This window comes from Nothobranchius furzeri, chromosome 15 (genome assembly GCF_043380555.1).
Source record: "Nothobranchius furzeri strain GRZ-AD chromosome 15, NfurGRZ-RIMD1, whole genome shotgun sequence".
NCBI lineage: Eukaryota > Metazoa > Chordata > Actinopteri > Cyprinodontiformes > Nothobranchiidae > Nothobranchius > Nothobranchius furzeri.
This window is the reverse complement of record NC_091755.1, coordinates 47478801-47497484: the sequence shown is the minus strand read 5'-3', so window position 1 is coordinate 47497484 and position 18684 is coordinate 47478801. Positions and strand designations below refer to the sequence as shown.

The 18684-nt window shown below is 51.1% G+C and overlaps 3 protein-coding genes across 6 annotated transcripts in view; 2 read left to right on the top strand and 1 right to left on the bottom strand.

Annotated features, from left to right (window-relative positions):
- hdac6 (histone deacetylase 6) overlaps positions 1 to 6451 on the top strand; it is a 25280-nt gene extending 18829 nt beyond the window's left edge. For both annotated transcript variants that reach the window (XM_015968779.3, XM_015968780.3), the window contains 18 exons: positions 119 to 184; positions 301 to 360; positions 438 to 527; positions 606 to 712; positions 1088 to 1155; positions 2423 to 2567; positions 2641 to 2769; positions 2847 to 3015; positions 3349 to 3554; positions 3615 to 3807; positions 3888 to 4037; positions 4690 to 4867; positions 4943 to 5061; positions 5135 to 5332; positions 5401 to 5493; positions 5587 to 5733; positions 5819 to 5947; positions 6038 to 6451. In XM_015968779.3, coding sequence (XP_015824265.3) covers positions 119 to 184; positions 301 to 360; positions 438 to 527; positions 606 to 712; positions 1088 to 1155; positions 2423 to 2567; positions 2641 to 2769; positions 2847 to 3015; positions 3349 to 3554; positions 3615 to 3807; positions 3888 to 4037; positions 4690 to 4867; positions 4943 to 5061; positions 5135 to 5332; positions 5401 to 5493; positions 5587 to 5733; positions 5819 to 5947; positions 6038 to 6106 — 2316 coding nt within the window. In that variant the 3' untranslated portion in view covers positions 6107 to 6451. The remainder of the gene's footprint in view (positions 1 to 118; positions 185 to 300; positions 361 to 437; positions 528 to 605; positions 713 to 1087; positions 1156 to 2422; positions 2568 to 2640; positions 2770 to 2846; positions 3016 to 3348; positions 3555 to 3614; positions 3808 to 3887; positions 4038 to 4689; positions 4868 to 4942; positions 5062 to 5134; positions 5333 to 5400; positions 5494 to 5586; positions 5734 to 5818; positions 5948 to 6037) is intronic.
- A 152-nt stretch (positions 6452 to 6603) lies between these two features.
- On the top strand, positions 6604 to 9646 carry lhfpl4b (LHFPL tetraspan subfamily member 4b). 2 transcript variants are annotated; one of them, XM_054746234.2, is made up of 8 exons: positions 7150 to 7826; positions 7928 to 8054; positions 8143 to 8363; positions 8492 to 8696; positions 8797 to 8876; positions 8984 to 9131; positions 9210 to 9246; positions 9326 to 9646. In XM_054746234.2, exons 3-7 carry the CDS (start codon positions 8145 to 8147, stop codon positions 9236 to 9238), a joined length of 681 nt encoding a protein of 226 aa, XP_054602209.1. In that variant the 5' UTR covers positions 7150 to 7826; positions 7928 to 8054; positions 8143 to 8144; the 3' UTR covers positions 9239 to 9246; positions 9326 to 9646. The 2 variants fall into 2 exon arrangements, with proteins under 2 accessions (XP_015824274.1, XP_054602209.1); XM_015968788.3 differs by lacking the exons at positions 7150 to 7826; positions 7928 to 8054 and adding an exon at positions 6604 to 7143.
- Positions 9647 to 12353: 2707 nt separating this feature from the next.
- Positions 12354 to 17604, bottom strand: pcsk1nl (proprotein convertase subtilisin/kexin type 1 inhibitor, like). 2 transcript variants are annotated; one of them, XM_015968790.3, is made up of 5 exons: positions 17458 to 17604; positions 15199 to 15454; positions 14762 to 15002; positions 14598 to 14690; positions 12354 to 12775 (listed from the first exon to the last, which is right to left on the bottom strand). In XM_015968790.3, exons 1-5 carry the CDS (start codon positions 17509 to 17511, stop codon positions 12382 to 12384), a joined length of 1038 nt encoding a protein of 345 aa, XP_015824276.3. In that variant the 5' UTR covers positions 17512 to 17604; the 3' UTR covers positions 12354 to 12381. The 2 variants fall into 2 exon arrangements, with proteins under 2 accessions (XP_015824276.3, XP_054602214.2); XM_054746239.2 differs by lacking the exon at positions 17458 to 17604 and adding an exon at positions 15592 to 15683.
- Between the last annotated feature and the right edge of the window lie 1080 nt (positions 17605 to 18684).

Sequence of the window (18684 nt, the reverse complement as noted above, 5' to 3'; positions counted from 1 at the left end):
AGACCAATTTTAAAAGCCTGAATCCAGTCATCTGGTTCTGGTTCTGGTTCTTGGTGGCTTTGTGTTAACTTGTTTTCAGCCTGGTTCTGATCCATTTTCCTGTTTGTGTTTGAGTCAGACGGGGATGACTGACGCTGATTACATCACAGCATTCCAACAAGTTCTGCTGCCTGTTGCCTTTGAAGTAACACACGCACACACACGCACACACACACACACACACACACACACACACACACACACACACACACACACACACACACACACACACACGTAGATTTACTGTTATTGTGTCTTCAGTTTCAGCCTGAGCTGGTTCTGGTCTCTGCTGGATTCGATGCTGCAGTCAGAGATCCGAAGGTGAGTCTCCTCTGACCTCAGATCAGCTGATGACCTGTGTTACACATCTGACTGATCGTGTGTGTGTGTGTGTTTAGGGGGAGATGTGTGTGAGTCCTCAGTGTTTCCATATTCTGACCCACATGCTGATGAGTTTGGCTGAAGGACGACTTGTTCTCGCTCTCGAGGTAAACGCTCCTGATTAGGGTTCAGCGCGCGCGCACACACACACACACACACAAACTGTCATGTGTTCTCTGTTTCAGGGAGGTTATAACCTGCAGACGACAGCAGAGAGTGTAGTAGCTTGCATCAGAGCTCTGCTGGGCGGAGCTTGTCCTCATCTGGACACCCCCCCTGCTCCCTCTGATAGGTAACACATAGAGCAGCTGCGTGATTGGCTGCTGCTGCATGTCCATGGTGTGATTTGACAGCAGAGCATCCCTGCTTTGATGCTGTTAACATCCAGATCCAGTTTCTGATCAGATCGGATCATTTATTGATCTGATGAAACTCTGGAAGCTGCTTTATAAAGGTCTTGTTGTTTTTTTTAGAAACTTTAATTTTCTTTGGAACATTTTACACAACAAATGGACAGAAAGGAGATTCAAAAAATAAAATGACAGCCTAGACAAGATGTCTAACCCTTCGGCTAACTTGCTATGGAGGATGATTGGAGCCCTGCTGGAGGAGTGAGGTACGCATGTTGGGTCACAAATCTGACCTCCGATCTGTTCGTGTCCCTCAGTGCTCTCGAGTCCATCTCTCAGACCGTCTCAGCTTTGATTCCACACTGGGCCTCGCTGCAAGTCCTGGGTAACACACACACACACACACACACACACACACACACACACACACACTTGGTATCCGGTGTAGCAGTAGACCCCGGTAAAAAAGTTGACAACAATAATAACCGTCTTATTTAAAAAAAAACTATATTATCTCGGTGGGTTACCATGGCTACGGTGTAGGCGCGGTGACCCTTACCAGCCACCGTATCATCTGCTGAAGTTGCCGGTGGCACATGCGCACTTTGTTGTTTACAACCAAAACTTTCTTGAAGCTAAAGCTGAAATATTGACCAAAGGAGGAGACGGCAGCGCTCAGGAGGACATTTGTTATCCCTCAAAGAAGACAAAGTGGGAAGTACGGGCATTTTTTAGATATCTGAAGAATGTCGAGGGACAGCTGATAGAAGACGGCTATCCTGTTTGCAGCACGTGCAGAAAAAGTGTCTGTGAAAGGCAGCAATGCTTCAAATCTCATGACACATCTGCGTGACCATCACCCACAACTCTACAGTCAACGCAAGGCAAGCTAACGTTAGCGTTTTAGCTAAAATGCGTGATCCGAGGATTTGGGTTGAGGGAGAATGCAACGAGTCGCTATATAAAGCAGCCGCAGCGCCGCTACCTGCATATAAACCGTGTCGCGGACACCGCCATGTTGAAATGACGCTATGCATTACGGGGCTCCCAGGGGCAGATAAGAGTTGGTCTCTCTCCGAGAATAATTATGAATTTAACAACGATTACTGCCTGATGACATTTTCCCACATCTGCAAAGCTCACTGGAAGGACACAAACCGAGGACGATATTTTCCTGATATAGGGTTTATTACTCAAGTAAGGGTAAAAAAGTATCTGATTAGAAGGCTACTTGAGTACTGAGTATCATCTGATCTGATATTTTTTAAATGATGACATCAAACAGACATAAGGAGTTATGGGCAAATATTGGTATTTTAAAGACTAAAGGGAAAAAATGTAAACAAATAAACAATATAATTACAAAATAACACATTTTAGGCAAAATTTAGACACAAAGTGAGGACAATATTTCCTGATATACAGGGTTTATTTAGCTGTCTGAAAATGTAACACGTTTAAAAAATACCACGATAATTTTAGTCACAATAACCGTGAGGTTACATTTTCACACCGTGACAACCCTAACACACACACACACACACACACACACACACACACACACACACACACACACACACACACACACACACACACACACACACACACACACACATCTCCACACATTGCAGTGTAATTTATTCTTCTTTAAGGCGGCTCATTGGCTGAGGGTGATGTCATCAGAGCATCAACAGGTGAGAGGAGCGTCACCATTGCTAACCGCTCCCCCTCCGTTACCACGACAACTGGTCTAGTCTATGATGAGAGGATGATGGAGCACATGAACCTGTGGGACAGGTGAGTCGTCTGCTTCCGCTTTCAGGTTTGCATATGTGTCTCGTGGCTGTCTCGAGTGACTCTGTCATTGCAGGCATCACCCCGAACAGCCGCAGAGAATATTTAAGATCTTCTCCAAACACCAGCAGCTGGGACTGGTGGACCGCTGCCAGCAGATCCCATCTCGCCTGGCAACGGAGGAGGAGCTGGCCATGTGCCACAGGTGAGGAGCTGTTGGTGCGTACACGCGCGCGCCGCCTGGACTGATGTCTTCACAGAGATAACGTTGCTGTGTTTCAGCAAGCAGCACATCGAGCTGATGAAGGCCACTGCAGAGATGAAGCCTCGAGACCTCCAGAGACTGGGAGACGAGTTTAACTCCATCTTCATCAACAACCAGAGCTTCCAGTGCGCCCAGCTTGCAGCAGGAAGCTGCTTCAATGCTGTGGACAGCATCCTGAGTGGACAGGTGTAGACACCACTAAGTTGCCTCAGGACCTGTTAGCGTGGACACTTTCACATTCACATAGATGAGGAAACCCCACGTGACAAACCAATCCACTCCGAGTGGTTGTAGGGTGCAACCGAGCCAGTGCGCAACATTAGAATTCATCCAGACACCTGGGATGCTAATGACAGGTGGGAGCGGGCTAAAAGCAAGTAGCAAGAGACCACGACAGATAAACACAAGCGTCAGTAGCGGTAACTGGCCACTAGCGTTGAACAACACGCTAACTGCACGTTGCAACGGGCTTACTGCGGGCTTTGGTCGCCCCGTGATGACCGTGTTCTTTACCTGCAGGTGAGTAACGGAGTGGCCATCGTACGTCCTCCCGGTCATCATGCTGAGAGAGACGTACCCTGTGGATTCTGTCTCTTCAACACCGCGGCTCTGGCTGCGCGCCACGCCCAAAATGTCGTTCGCCATTCTCGGTTGCGAGTCTTGATCCTCGACTGGGATGTTCACCATGGCAACGGGACTCAGCATATGTTTGAAGAGGATGACAGGTGAGGAAAAGGCGTCGGTTCTCAGCAGTGATCTGATTCTGATTCTGTTTTTGTCTTCAGCGTCCTGTACGTCTCCCTCCATCGCTATGACAACGGCATGTTCTACCCATCTTCAGAGGACGGCGCTCCTAACAAAGTGGGAGTGGCCAAAGGGGTGGGATTTAATGTGAACGTGGCTTGGAGCGGAGGAAGAATGGGCGACTCGGACTACCTCGCTGCCTTTCACCATGTTGTCATGCCGATTGCCCGAGAGGTAAGCCAGTACTCCCAGTACTCCCAGATCAGTCCATCCCAGCTAAAGGAGCCGTCTGATTGGTCCGTTTCCTTCTGCAGTTCAACCCTGATTTGGTTCTGGTGTCTGCTGGGTTTGATGCAGCTCGGGGGGATCCGTTGGGTGGATATAATGTGACTCCTGCAGGATACGCACACCTCACACACATGCTGATGTCACTGGCTGGGGGGCGTGTCCTACTCATCCTGGAGGTACGCTCTGACGTTAATCACCCTTGTACCTTCTCGGATTTCGCTTTTCCAGGTCTGAGTAATGAGGGCAGCAGCCTGGCGGTCCTGGGTTTACCCGGGGAACACGTCCAGAGCACCTCCCCCAGGAGGCGTTTCGACCAAATACCTGAACCACCTCCTCTTTACAGATGTCTAAGCTCCTCCCCCAATCCCATAAGTTGCTCCAGTAAAAACTGTCAAAGGGTTCCGTTTGATGGTGTGTGTTCAAACTGCTTACATTTACAAAGGGTGTCCCCCAGGGGTCCGTTTTGGGTCACGTTGTATTTGGTTGTTTTTTTATGACTTGTGTCGAAACGACTGATGCAAATTTCCAATTTTTATGTGGATGACCCGGTTTCGTGTGGTTCTGTCTCATCCTTAGCAAGAGCGGAAGAACGCCACAGCTTTTCTAGATCACAGAACAGGACGACAGATCGTTCCATCTAGTGAGAACACATCAGGTTTCTTCCTCAGGCTGTCGGTCCTTCCTTCCAGTTGGCCTTTATTGTGTTTCCTTTTCTTTGGACCTGCTTTAGCTGTCTCGCCCGGACAAATCTAAACAAAAAACTAGACGCTTGATTGGCTGAAGTCAAACAGCTGTGTTCCTGACTGGCTGAGGTGTTTGTCTCCACAGGGGGGTTATAATCTAACCTCCATCTCTGACTCCATGGCGATGTGCACCAGCGTGTTGCTAGGCGACCCACCACCATCCTTGTCCATGCCCCTTCCCCCTCCGCATTACGGTGCTGTGAAAACAATCGTTGAGGTAATCCAGAACCACGCCCCCTACTGGAAGTCTCTGAGGATTCACGGTTAGTAGGACTGCGTGCTCCACAGCCGGGCTCTGGTTCTGGTCCGATCTCATTTTTCCTTTCCTTGTCTTTCAGTTCCAGAGTCAGTGCTGATGTCCCTGTCCTCCCCAGAGCATCGTAGGAAACGTAGTTCTAAAGGAAAAGGCAGAAAGTCTGACCAACTGCCACCTCCTCCTGAAACAGAGGTTTCTACGGTAACAACTATCAGAGCACCTCACTTCCTGCCAAAGTAAGTCGAAAGCCTCACGATGTGTCTCGTCCAATCAGACGGCACACGATCTGGAGCAGCTTGCACAGGGATTGGCTGATCTAGACATCAGTCAAGCTTCAGCCAGTCAGCCGCCTCCTGTTACGTCCACCCCAGTTGGAGGAGCAAGGACGAAGGTCCGTCTGAGTTCAGAGGTCAAAGGTCTTAAAAAGGTGGAGTCAGAGGTCAGCCCAGCAACAGAGAGTGTGCTGGCTCAGGTGAGTCACTAACACACCTGTCACGTGTCCACCTGAGGGAATGTGACGACTTCCTGTTTGCTTCACAGAGCATTGCTGGAGCAGAGGCGGAGCTTGAGGCAGCAGGCGCATGTGGTTATTCAAAGCCCGAGGTGTCTCTGGAACTGACCTGTGGTGCTGAGGTGGGCGGAGTCAGGAAACTTTAGATTACCTGTTATTGGTCACCTGAATGAGCGCTCAGGTGTGACCTCTGACCTGTGTCTGTCTGTCCCTAGACCACTCTTTATTGTGTCAACCCCCTGACCTGGTGTCCTCACCTGGATGCTGTTAAGCCCCTCCCCCCCTCAGGTGTAGACATCTTTGCTCAGTGTGAGGACTGCAGCTCGGATTCTGAGAACTGGATCTGTCTCACCTGCTACCAGGTGACCTGCTTGACTTGTCCACCACAGGTACAAAGAACGTGCTGAATTATGTCTCACCTGTTGGTTCTGCTGTGTCCAATCTCAGGTGTACTGTGGCCGCTACGTCAACGAGCACATGGTGGTTCACGGCACCGCGTCGGAACATCCCATGGTGCTCAGCTTGTCGGACCTGTCTGTGTGGTGCTACCTGTGCGAGTCCTATGTCTACAACCAGGTGAGCGTGTGTGTGTGTGTGTGTGTGTGTGTGTGTGTGTCAGATCTGACGATTAGAACATTCAAACACGTTCTGTTTGGGTCTGATCAGGTTCTGTTTGAAGCCAGAAACGCAGCTCACTTTGCCAAGTTTGGAGAGGAGGTCCCTCCACAGAGCTGAGAGGAGGCTGCAGGAGGAGGAGGAGCTGTCCTGTATTGGGTTGCCGTGGATACCAGCACACTGGTGCTCAGTGGAACAGTCAACAGTTTTTTTACCGCATATTTTCATCATAGGCAGATTGTTGCTTCGGTTCTCCTGGAATTGTTACTTTTATTCTGTTTTAACTATTAGCTTTTATTTTGAAAATTCTTCTCACAAACAGTAGGACACAAAAACAGGAAGCAGCAGATCGAACAAATGTCCACGGCTGTTCAGTAAATAAAGCATTTAAGTTTGTTTTAGGTGAAATCTGTAACTTTGTTCTTAAATCTGTAACTTCTGCAACAATAAACCAATCAGAAGGGATCTGTGGGTCTTCTAGTGACTAAAGTTGAAATGCTTTTATCGATCAGTCATTCACGCAGGTTTAGCAGAATTCTGTTGCTAAAAATCTTTTTTCTATTGATCAGACCCCGTTGGTCAGATAATCGATCAAACTCGACCAATTACTGGTTTTAAGTCCGTTTCACGATCGGCTTTTCCTGATTGAGAAGAGAATCCTGTGACATCGGGTAATTTAGTTGGATGACTGATGGACTCGTCCTGTGGGCTTGGTGTGTCTTAAGGCATTATGGGTAATGTAGTAAAACATCCTGCAGAACTTGTCCAGGTCTTCCGGTGAGTTCCAGCAGAGCAGACAGAACCTGAAGGAACCGAAATGGCATTTTTATCCAGAGGAGGAATAATCCGATAAAGGCTGCCAATCTGGATTAGCACGTGTTCCGGGTCCTACCCATGCCAGGTTGTGTGTAAACACCCGCTCCTGCAGTCCCTTGGCTCTCCTGTAGGCGGCGCGTTTTCGCCCGTTTTATGGAGACGAGCTGACGACGTCAGATTTCGCGGTTCATGTCCTACTCGTTTTGGTTGGACGCTGGAAGCTCACATCCGGGTACTGGCGATTCACCCCTCCTCCCCGCAGCATCCTCTCGTCCTGCAGACAGACGGAGCTGCAGCTCCTGCTCCTTCTCCTGGCCCTCCTGCTGCTCCTCCTGCTGCAGGTTTGATGATGTTTTTCTGCTTCTTGGTGCACATCAGCTCTTCTCGTGCGTGTCGGTAAATCTCGGAGATGCTGTGCTCTGATTGGCTACCGGCTGATGCAGTGCTGCTCTGATTGGTTTGTTTTCTTCTGCTGGTTTATAAATCTGATTTTTGACAGAGAGGCTGCATGGTGTGCATTGGTGATGCTGGGAGGTCTGCGCATGCGTGGGTTCTCTCCGGGTTCTCCGGCTTCCTCCCACAGTCCAAAAACTTGACTGTTGGGTTGGCTGATTTCTCTAAAATTGTTCTTAGGTGTGTGTGTGTGTGTGTGTGTGTGTGTGTGTGCGCTTGGTTGTTTGTCCTGTGTGTCTTTGTGTTGCTCCTCCTGATTGGCCGGAGGCTGCTGGAGAAAGGCACCAGTTCCCCCACGACCCTGCGTGGAAGCAGGTTCAGAAGATGGATGGATGGATGGATGGATGGATTTATGACCGAAACTTTCAACCTGGGTTCTCGTCTCTGATTGGCTGATCGTGTTGAGACGAGCACCAACTGATGCTTCAGGTGTTTGTTTCCTGCTGATGCTTTAACCACCTCAGTCCTGATGGAACCAGGAGGCTGGCTGTTTCTGCTGGATCTGGTTCGGACCGGTTCAACAGACATGTTCCTGTGGATCCAGCCCCTGTGTGACCCAGTTGGTCTCGAGGTCCTGGTTCGTTCCAGTTAGGTGACATGGGTGGATCAGGATCCCTTGGAAGGTCTTTGTTGGCTCAAATGGACTTGTGTTCCTCTCCATCTCTGATCCAGGTCCAGATTCAGGTCCAGACGGTAAACTGTTCTACGGGCTCTAGTTCTTCTGGACTCTATTGGGTTCCTCTCCAGAAACCTGTCTGTTTTTGAAATTCCCACAGACAAGTGGTCTCTGTCCAGTCAGGTCTGTCCTGCAGGTCCATGATGGAGTAACCTGGACTTCCCAGAAACCTAAAATAGACTAGGATAAACTTTTCCTGTCTCTGTCTCAGGGATGTCCACGTCTCCGAGTCTCGCTGACCTCTCTCGGCTCTACCAGACGGAGTTTGTCCGGAGTGCCCGAGCAGTCGGAGCTCTGTGGGCCGTCTGTTCGCTCTGCTTCGCCGTCATCCAGGTAGTCATCCTGGTCCAGCCGTCCTGGATCGGCACCACCAACGCCAGAACCCAGCCGGGAGGTCAACAGCTGCCCAGTGGAACCATGGGACTGTTTGAGGCAAGAAAACACACACACACACACACACACACACACACACACACACACACACACACACACACACACACACACACACACACACACATGGGTGGGTCCCTACATGTTTGTCCTCTCTCACCTGCTGTCAGGTGTGTTTGGAGTCGGACTGGCCAGTCCCTGATTGCCGTGGAGGCTTGTCCAGTCTCTCTCCGTTGCCGTCCTTCCAGTCTGTGGCGGTGCTGGTGGGCGTGTCCCTGTGGGCCGTGTGGACAAGCGTCCTCTGTCTCTGTCTCTTCAGGTTCTGTGGTGCTGCAACCGTCTACAAGATCTGTGCCTGGCTGCAGCTGACAGCAGGTCAGGTGGCGTGTGTGTGTGTGTGTGTGTGTGTGTGTGTGTGTGTGTGTGTGTTCTGCAGTTGTTGTCTCGGTTTTCTGAAGTCCGACTGTGCCTGCAGGCTTTTGTTTGGCCTTGGCGTGTCTCCTGTTCCCAGACTCGTGGGAGAGTCCAGAGATGAGGACACTGTGCGGAGACTCGGTGAGGACATCCGTCCCTCTGTTTGATAGAACAGGACGTCTCGCCGTCAGCTGCTCTCTCACTAATCCCATCGTCTTCTGTCCTTTTGGACTCTTGTCTCTCTCCAGGTGAGCAGCTTCTCTCCAGGTAACTGCTCTGTCCACTGGGCCTACATCCTGGCTCTCCTCGGGGTTCTGGACTACGCCATCTTGGCCACGCTGGCCTTTGTTCTGGCCAACAGACAGGACGCCCTGCTACCCCCTGATTCCCAGGAAGGTGAGACGGGGTCATAGGTGCGGGAGCAGGAGGAGAGGAAGGTTGATGACGATCTTTCATGTCTTTGATGTCTTTTAGTGACTGCAGGTCTTCTGATGACGGCGTGACTCCACAGGTGGGACTCCTTTTCTTCTTCTTCTGAATCTTCTCTTTTTCATGAAAGTTTCTAACGACTGCTTCACCGTCCTCCTCAGGACTCGGGTTTCGACTCCACGTTATCCTGAGCTGGATCCTGCTTCTGTTTGTCTGCATGATGGTCCAGTCGGACCACGAACCAGGAGGCAGATTCAGTCTCCAGGATCCGGATCTGCTGGAAGACCTGATCAGGATCTTCTGCCTTTCTTTTTGTCTGGTTCTGTTGAACAGCCCGAGGGTAGGAAGCATCATCCGTCCGTCTTCGGTGCTTCTCATCCCCCACTGTCATTGGGCGGGGGCGGGGCTAAAGTTGTACCGAACCTGTTATAAACCTTTTTGTTGTTGTTTGTTCGTGAGAATTAAACAAACCCTAAACTTAATGTTAGGAACTCATTTCTTGTGTTTCCATAGAAACGGAACCCTGAAGTCATTTTTATTATTATGGTTAAAGTTTTGGTAAGAACACCTTAAATCTACACAGAACCCTTCGGCCCGTAGACCAGAACCCTTCAGCCCGTAGACCAGAACCCTACGTTCCGTAGACCAGAACCCTTCGGCCCGTAGACCAGAACCCTTCAGCCCGTAGACCAGAACCCTACGTTCCGTAGACCAGAACCCTTCGGCCCGTAGACCAGAACCCTTCAGCCCGTAGACCAGAACCCTACGGCCTGTAGACTAGAACCCTTCAGCCCGTAGACCAGAACCCTTCAGCCCGTAGACCAGAACCCTTCAGCCCGTACACCAGAACCCTACGTTCCATAGACCAGAACCCTTCGGCCTGTAGACCAGAACCCTTCGGCCCGTAGACCAGAACCCTTCGGCCTGTAGATCAGACCTAACGGCCTGTAGATCAGAACCCTTCAGCCCGTAGACCAGAACCCTACGGCCCGTAGACCAGAACCCTTCGGCCCGTAGACCAGAACCCTTCAGCCCGTAGACCAGAACCCTTCAGCCCGTACACCAGAACCCTACGTTCCATAGACCAGAACCCTTCGGCCCGTAGACCAGAAACCTTCGGCCCGTAGACCAGAACCCTTCAGCCCGTAGACCAGAACCCTTCAGCCCATAGACCAGAACCCTACGGCCCGTAGACCAGAACCCTACGGCCTGTAGACCAGAACCCTTCAGCCCATAGACCAGAACCCTACGGCCCGTAGACCAGAACCCTTCGGCCTGTAGACCAGAACCCTTCAGCCCGTAGACCAGAACCCTTCAGCCCGTAGACCAGAACCCTTCAGCCCGTAGACCAGAACCCTTCAGCCCGTAGACCAGAACCCTTCAGCCCATAGACCAGAACCCTACGGCCCGTAGACCAGAACCCTTCGGCCTGTAGACCAGAACCCTTCAGCCCGTAGACCAGAACCCTTCAGCCCGTAGACCAGAACCCTTCAGCCCATAGACCAGAACCCTACGGCCCGTAGACCAGAACCCTTCGGCCTGTAGACCAGAACCCTTCAGCCCGTAGACCAGAACCCTTCAGCCCGTAGACCAGAACCCTTCAGCCCGTAGACCAGAACCCTTCGGCCCGTAGACCAGAACCCTTCAGCCCATAGACCAGAACCCTACGGCCCGTAGACCAGAACCCTTCGGCCTGTAGACCAGAACCCTTCAGCCCGTAGACCAGAACCCTTCAGCCCGTAGACCAGAACCCTTCAGCCCGTAGACCAGAACCCTTCAGCCCATAGACCAGAACCCTTCGGCCCGTAGACCAGAACCCTTCGGCCCGTAGACCAGAACCCTTCGGCCCGTAGACCAGAACCCTACGGCCTGTAGACCAGAACCCTTCAGCCCGTAGACCAGAACCCTTCGGCTCGTAGATCAGAACCCTTCAGCCCGTAGACCAGAACCCTACGGCCCGTAGACCAGAACCCTTCGGCCCGTAGACCAGAACCCTTCAGCCCGTAGACCAGAACCCTTCAGCCCGTAGACCAGAACCCTTCGGCCCATAGACCAGAACCCTTCGGCCCGTAGACCAGAACCCTTCGGCCCGTAGACCAGAACCCTTCGGCCCGTAGACCAGAACCCTTCGGCCCATAGACCAGAACCCTACGGCCTGTAGACCAGAACCCTACGGCCTGTAGACCAGAACCCTACGTTCCGTACATCAGAACCCTTCAGCCCGTAGACCAGAACCCTTCAGCCCGTAGACCAGAACCCTACGGCCCGTAGACCAGAACCCTACGTTCCGTAGACCAGAACCCTTCGGCCCGTAGACCAGAACCCTTCGGCCCGTAGACCAGAACCCTTCAGCCCGTAGACCAGAACCCTTCAGCCCGTAGACCAGAACCCTTCGGCCCATAGACCAGAACCCTTCGGCCCGTAGACCAGAACCCTTCGGCCCGTAGACCAGAACCCTTCGGCCCGTAGACCAGAACCCTTCGGCCCATAGACCAGAACCCTACGGCCTGTAGACCAGAACCCTACGGCCTGTAGACCAGAACCCTACGTTCCGTAGACCAGAACCCTACGTTCCGTAGACCAGAACCCTTCGGCCCGTAGACCAGAACCCTTCGGCCCGTAGACCAGAACCCTTCGGCCCGTAGACCAGAACCCTTCGGCCCGTAGACCAGGGACAGATTCAGAAGACTTTTCTGGTTTTATTTGAGACACGAAGGTGGACTACAAACTGACGAGTCATCACAGCAACTAGCTGAAGAACACAAACACCAGGACAAGCCACCAATCACAGAGCTGAGAAGCAGTTGCCACGGTTACAGGTGCTGTCCATCATGTGTCCTGTTCCTATGTGGTAAGCTGGCTTTACCCAGAAGCCTCTTGGTTAACCAGGAATTTCTGTCCAGATGATGTTTTTCTGTTTGGGAGTCCTGGGGAGACATGTGGATGGAGGAGCTGGAATCAAACCAGCAACCCTCAGGTTGGTAGTCAGCCACTCTTCCTCTGAGCCACAGCCTCCCCATTAACCACAACTACCACAAGTCAGCCAATCAGAGGAGGAGGTTTCAGTTCCTGCAGAGGCTCATGGGTAATGCAGTTTTCCTTTCATCCCCTCTGATTCCTACAACAGATAAACAAACATGTCAGCTTTCACAGAAGCAGCAAAACCAAACAAACAGCACAAAGAACAAAATACACCCCCCCCCCCCCCCCCCATCCCTCACTCCTTCATGTACATCAGAATCTGATCGATTAGTATTTGTGGGTCGTAGTTTAGGGCCGCTCTCCTGCGGCGCCTAAGACTCCCATGATTCAGTTCTTCCGTGTCAAAAGTTTCCATGTTGTTGATGCGTTTCATCCTCTGAAGCCCAGCAACTTGTAGGCGGAGCTTCTCCTCCTCCTCCTCCTCCTCATCTTCCACCCTTTTTACTCTGAGGAGGGGGGGGTTATTGCTCATAGACTGGAGAGGGATGTCGTCGAGGGAGCGGCGTGTCCTCCTGTGGGCGGAGCCAACAGGGTCGGATTTTTTAACGGACAGGTCCCGCCTTGATCTGCGCCCAGAGGGCGGGGCTTCATTAGGGCCAATGCTGGTCAGTATCCTAGCAACCATCTGCCTGCAGAAGAGAAAACATGAGAAAGTTCAAAGATACTCACTCACTACTCACTCACTCACTACTCACTCACTCACTCACTACTCACTCACTCACTACTCACTCACTCACTCACTCACTGTGTGGGCAGGGCCTGAGTGACTTTTGCTTCAGCTAGCTAGTTTTTCAGTCTCCTAAATCTGGCAGCAGTAGCTCAACAGGTTGAGCGGGTTGTCCAGTAATCGGAAGGTTGCAGGTTCGATCCCGACTCCGGACAGAGAATTCTGCTGTTGTGTCCTTGGGCAAGACACTTAACCCACCTTGCCTGCTGGTGGTGGTCAGAGGGACCGGTGGCGCCTGTACTCGGCAGCCTCGCCTCTGTCAGTGCGCCCCAGGGCAGCTGTGGCTACATCGTAGCTCATCACCACCAGCGTGTGAATGTGTGTGTGAATGAATGAATGATACACTGTAGTGTAAAGCGCTTTGGAGACCTTACTCGGAGAGGCGCTATACAAGTGCGGGTCATTCATCATTTGTTTGGCTTCTTCCCGCGTATTAGATGGTTTACGGTAGTAGACTGGCAGTTTTACACAAACAAACCTTCACGGGGAGACGCTTTCTGACTCGTCCTCGGTGACCTGTCCCCTGGACCCGGTCCTTGGGTTAGGGTTGCTGTTGCCTCCTTGTTGAGCTGATCTAAAGCAGAAGACGGTGCCGTGTGGAGCAACGCTGGAAGAGACTTTATAATTCCACTCAGGAAACATCCTTGATCTTTTTTGTCGGGACTTGGACGTATTCCATGTGTTATTGGCCCCTAGTCGCCATATTAACCATTTAAAATGCAATAACTGGTTTTTGGGCAACTTCTATGCAGATTTTTTTTGTCTCTCGTGTGAAAAAAGCATTTTGTTATAAAGTTCTGCTAATGCAGTAGCTAACAAGGATCTGCTAATAAGCTAGTGCTCTACGGGGGAGTCTCATTTTGGCAACTTGTGTTTTTGTTCCGTTGGTCGTTACCCAAAGCTCATGACCACGAAGGTTTTGGACAAGGGCCCTTTGGTAAATTGAAAGCTTTGCTCGGCTCCCTCTCCACCCTTCCTCATCCCGGCTGCTTCACCTTCACCTGTCTTTTGCACGAGGAGAGTTATAGGTGGATGTGATTCCAAGTGGAAACACGAATGTCACTGATGAGCCGAATAGGAATTTCCCGCGTGAAGTCTCGTGTAAGGATGAAGGACATCTTTGCGGCTGCTTGATGGCCCCGTGCTCAAAGGATCTGAGATTTTGAGAAGAAGTTTGATTTCCTAATGAAATTTGGCCGCCGCTGCTTAAACTTTCCTCCAGCTCCTTTTCCGCCAGAGACGTGACGCTCCGTGTCCCAAGTGCCCGTTCTCAGGGAGTTCTCGGGCTTAGACCAGCAAGCCTCTGCCCTGGTCCACCACCTGACATGACCCTATTCCACCAGAGCCTCGTGTGGCAGATGCGGATTGTGTGTCCACAGGTGGACTAGCCGTGTCACCTGTTTGGCTGGGCCCCAGGGGCCAAAGCCTGGCCATCAGGCACTCACCCACAGGTCCCAGCCCCTGGCCTAGATCTTGGTAGGTTCATGAAAGCTTTTTCACACCACTCTTCACCGCTTTCTTCTCTTAGAGCCATTTTATCTGGAGCAAAGTGCCCCAGACACCAACGCCCAAAGAGAGTCCTAATGAGTCCTGGTTCTGCTTTTCTGTCCCTCCGGATCTGAATCAGCTGCTTAAACGTGACGAGGTTCAGGTCCATTTCTGTTTCTGTGTTAAAGAAACTTCACATTTGGTCTGAAGTCTGTCGTTCAGGTGTGTTGTCTCACCTGATCATGTCCTGCTCTTGCCTCAGTCCCGATGGGAGGCGACCTGTCTCGCCAGCTCTCTGCAGCTGACTCTGGACCAGTTGCGGGTCCATCCTGAAGGTCACATGTCTCCTGTTAATGTCCACGTTTGTTCCACATCAGCCTGACGATCAGCACAGACTCACCTGTCCAGCAGCGCCTGAGCCAGCTGGGGCTCCACGAGGCTCCACCAGGCAGCAGGGGGCCTCCCCATGGTCAGACCCTGCTCTGACTCATCATAGTCAACAACGTTAGGGCCCTGGAAGTCCGCTGGAGGCTCTTGATCATCCTCTTCGTCTTCCTCCTCTACAACCTCCACGTCGGCTGGACCCACCAATCCGGTGCTCTCTGCCTCACTCAGGAGGCGGAGCAGAGCGGCCAGGTAGGCTGTGCAAAACAAGACTGGCTCATGAGGTTCTGTTGATGTTCCGACCCAAATGCTGACAGGAAACTTTGTTTGTTTTACAAAAACCTTCATTTGGAGAATGAATTCATATCAAACACATAAAATGTTTAAATATGTGTCGGGATCATTTTTGTGTGAAAATGAAAGGATTCAAACGCAGAAAAGAACTGTTTTTACCTTCTCGCTGCCCCGCCCTCTGCTCCCTCCTCTGGTCTCTCTCAACCAATCGCTGAAGAGCCTGATCAATGCCGTTCCCTCTCCACTCATTTGATTGGTAGTACGGGTCATTGGCCCCCCCTCCAGCCTGCATGGCAGGGTATGACATCATCTGGTTCTCATACGGCAGCAGGTTGCGAAGGTCCCTCCGCTGACGTCTGACTCCATCCATGGAAACCTCTAGGCCACGCCCCCCACCATGACCTGCAGGTAGAGTCTTGGACAGAAAGGTGTGAGGTCAGAGGAAGTCTAAATCGTGTCGCCGGTCAAAGTGATTAAAACCAACACAGCGGCCGGCCCGGATGTTGCAGCTTCTGCACCATAAACCTAAAGAAACTCCGTCATGGTCCGTACCCGCGTGTCCACGCAGGGTCGCGGGGCTTCTTCTGTCCCGATGAAACCAAATTACTTTGTACTGGCAACATGAAAATCAGTTCCCACGAGTGAAATAGTTGTGCTGGTTGTTTTAGAACAGAAACGTTGTTGTCCTGCTGGAAAAATCCACAAACAACCAGAAAAACACGTGCACAGCGCCCACGGCTTCAAACGTAACGCCAAAGCTGCTGCAAGTGGCTCGTTATGGTCGCCGTGGTAACCGAGCTGATCGTGATGACAGAAACACCTGTTTCAGACTTCAGAGGTCAAAGGTCACTTGGTCCGACAGGTTTATGTAGGTCGGACTGGGTTTGCATTTGTTGTCGGAGTTCTGTTGGAGATCCTCCGGCACCGTTTACATCACCAAACGCCTCGCGCGTTGGAGTTCGTAATAGCATAGCTGATGCCGTCGGTAGCCTGAGAGACGTCCTGTTGCCATGGCAACATCGCAAGCTGTGACTCGTGAGCCTCATAAACTAGTAAAGAATGAAAGGCAACTGCGCGCTGCTTGGTTAGTCTGAGACATGACTCAGCACTCCGGTGTTTTTTCAACTCCAGGAGAAGCTGTGTGATGAGTCGGAACACGGTCAACCTCGGGCTTTGGGTTCTGCGGACTGGTCTGGTTCTGGGGTTCATGTTGGTTCTTTATGTCTGTCTGTGAGGAGGAGAGGAGGAGGAGGAGGTGAGGATTTGTCTGAGGAGCATCGTGGATTCGGCTGTTTCATCCGAGGTGCTGGTCAGTGTTTCTCACCCTCATCAGAACGGGATCAGGAAGGTTTTAGATGCAGGAAGGAGACGAGACCTGAAACGTTTTCGCTCTGACAGAAAATAAAGATCTGACTTAATTAAATAATAAAATAAGATTTTGTTTCCATCAGTAGTGCTCTGATGTTTCCTGGCTGGAGGTGGAGCATCAACATCATGGAGCCATAAAACTGATTTACCTCCAGAGAAACCACGTCAATGATTATCAGAGTGTTGCAGCCAGCTGGGCTCAGCAGCCTCCCTGTCCTCATAAACACACACACACACACACACACACACACACACACACACACACACACACACACACACACACACACACACACACACACACACACACACACACACACACACACACACGCGCACACACACACACACAAACACGCACACACACACACACACACACACACACACACACACACACACACACACACACACACACACACACACACACACACACACACGCACACACACACACACACACACACACACACACACACACACACACACACACGCACACACACACGCACACACACACACACACAGAGTCAGGTGACTTGTAATTTGCTGCCTTGTTGCTCTGGGGGACTGCCTTCTGTTGCCATGGTGACAGCAGATGAAATATAATGTCCCTTCAGCCACACACACACACACACACACATATTTACATTGCTATCCTTGTAAGGACCACGGACACAGAGCTAAATGGAGATGCCTCTGGCCCAAACCTTCTGGTTCTGATCTGGTTCTGACCTGCACTCAGTTTAAACAACAAACAGAGAATAGCAATCACTCAAAGCTCTGAAGTCCCAAAAGTGTTAGAAATTTAATTTAGTTTTGACAAAGAACCCGAAACATGTTAAAACATCACATCAGTAGATAAAAACTACCGGAAACAGACCAGAGAATCACACAGATGTGTGTGTGTGTGTGTGTGTGTGTGTGTGTGTCTCTGTGTGTGTGTGTGTGTGAGTGATGTAATGATGCTGATGAGTGGAAGAATACAGCATCGGAGTCAGGTTACCGTGACGATGCAGCATCACATCAGCTGAAACCAACATGGTGGTCGGCAGGAATCCTTACCTGAGCAGCATGAATCAGAGCAGTGGCGAGCAGCAGGAGGCCGAGAGACGCCATGCTGCAGATGGAAGCCAACGCACAGCCAGGCTGACACCGAACATCCAGGGAGGACAGGGGGAGGAGCCATGACTGTGTAGGGGCGGGGCTTGAGTGTGTGTGTGTGTGTGTGTGTGGGGGGGTGGTGGGGGGGGGGATGATGATGAGGAGGGTAAAGGAGCTGCCAGAGGAACAGAAAAGATCAGCGCCACCTAGTGGTCCCTCTGGGTCCAACACGAATGGTAGTTTCTGATTTTGGTGTCAGGGGCCCGGAGAGCGGCCGTGTCTCCATCCTGGTCCAAGGAGGACAAACTTGGACTGACCTTTAACACCTTTATGCGGTAGAAACACCACACCAATCAAATCAATAGCTTTCATGACAAAAACACTACATCAGCTCTGAATTGGGACTCAGTATCGGGCGAGTGTTTCGGTCATGTGAGCTTAAAGAAAAAAGTTGGAATTTTCCTTAAAAATGTTCATAAAATTACTGCTGACTCATCAGGCCTAACTCAACCGTGACCACCGTTCATGCAACAGCATCTGGGAGCCACTGAAGTCAGAGAGGCAGCGTTTGGGTTTCTGGGACCCTGAAACGACCGTGGCTCGCATCAGAACACCAACGTACCTGCAGGTCAACGCGTCGCTCAGGAATCTGCACAGAAACGTTTTCCATCTGCCACGTCATGTGACCAGAAAGGGACAGGTGGGAAAAAAAATCACAAACAAAATGTTCTCAGATCCACAACGTTTTCAGCACTTTCAGTGGTGACGTCTCACAGAGCTGGCAGCTTCCACTTCCAGGACTCCGCCCGGAACAGAAGTCCGAGTGATCCTCCTGATCCGGAAAAGCTGCATGCAGTTCTATTTTTGATTCTGACCAACTCAGATAAGAGTTAAAACGTTCATGTTTCCTGAGAACGCCTGTGAGGAGGCAGATCAGAGTCCGAGTTCTCCTAGACAGAAGATCTAGATCAGTAAACACAACCTGACTGGGACCAGTTTATCCTTTATTGTAACTTTTCACTGAAGAAACACAGCAGGGGGGCATTTCCATAGCAACAAGTCACACATCATCATCACTGTCAACACCATTGTCATGGTTACTGATGCTGAGGAAGTTACATCACAGAGGTCAAAAGGAAGGTCACACAAAAGAACGAGGAAAACAAAGCGGGAGAGAAGATCTAAGGG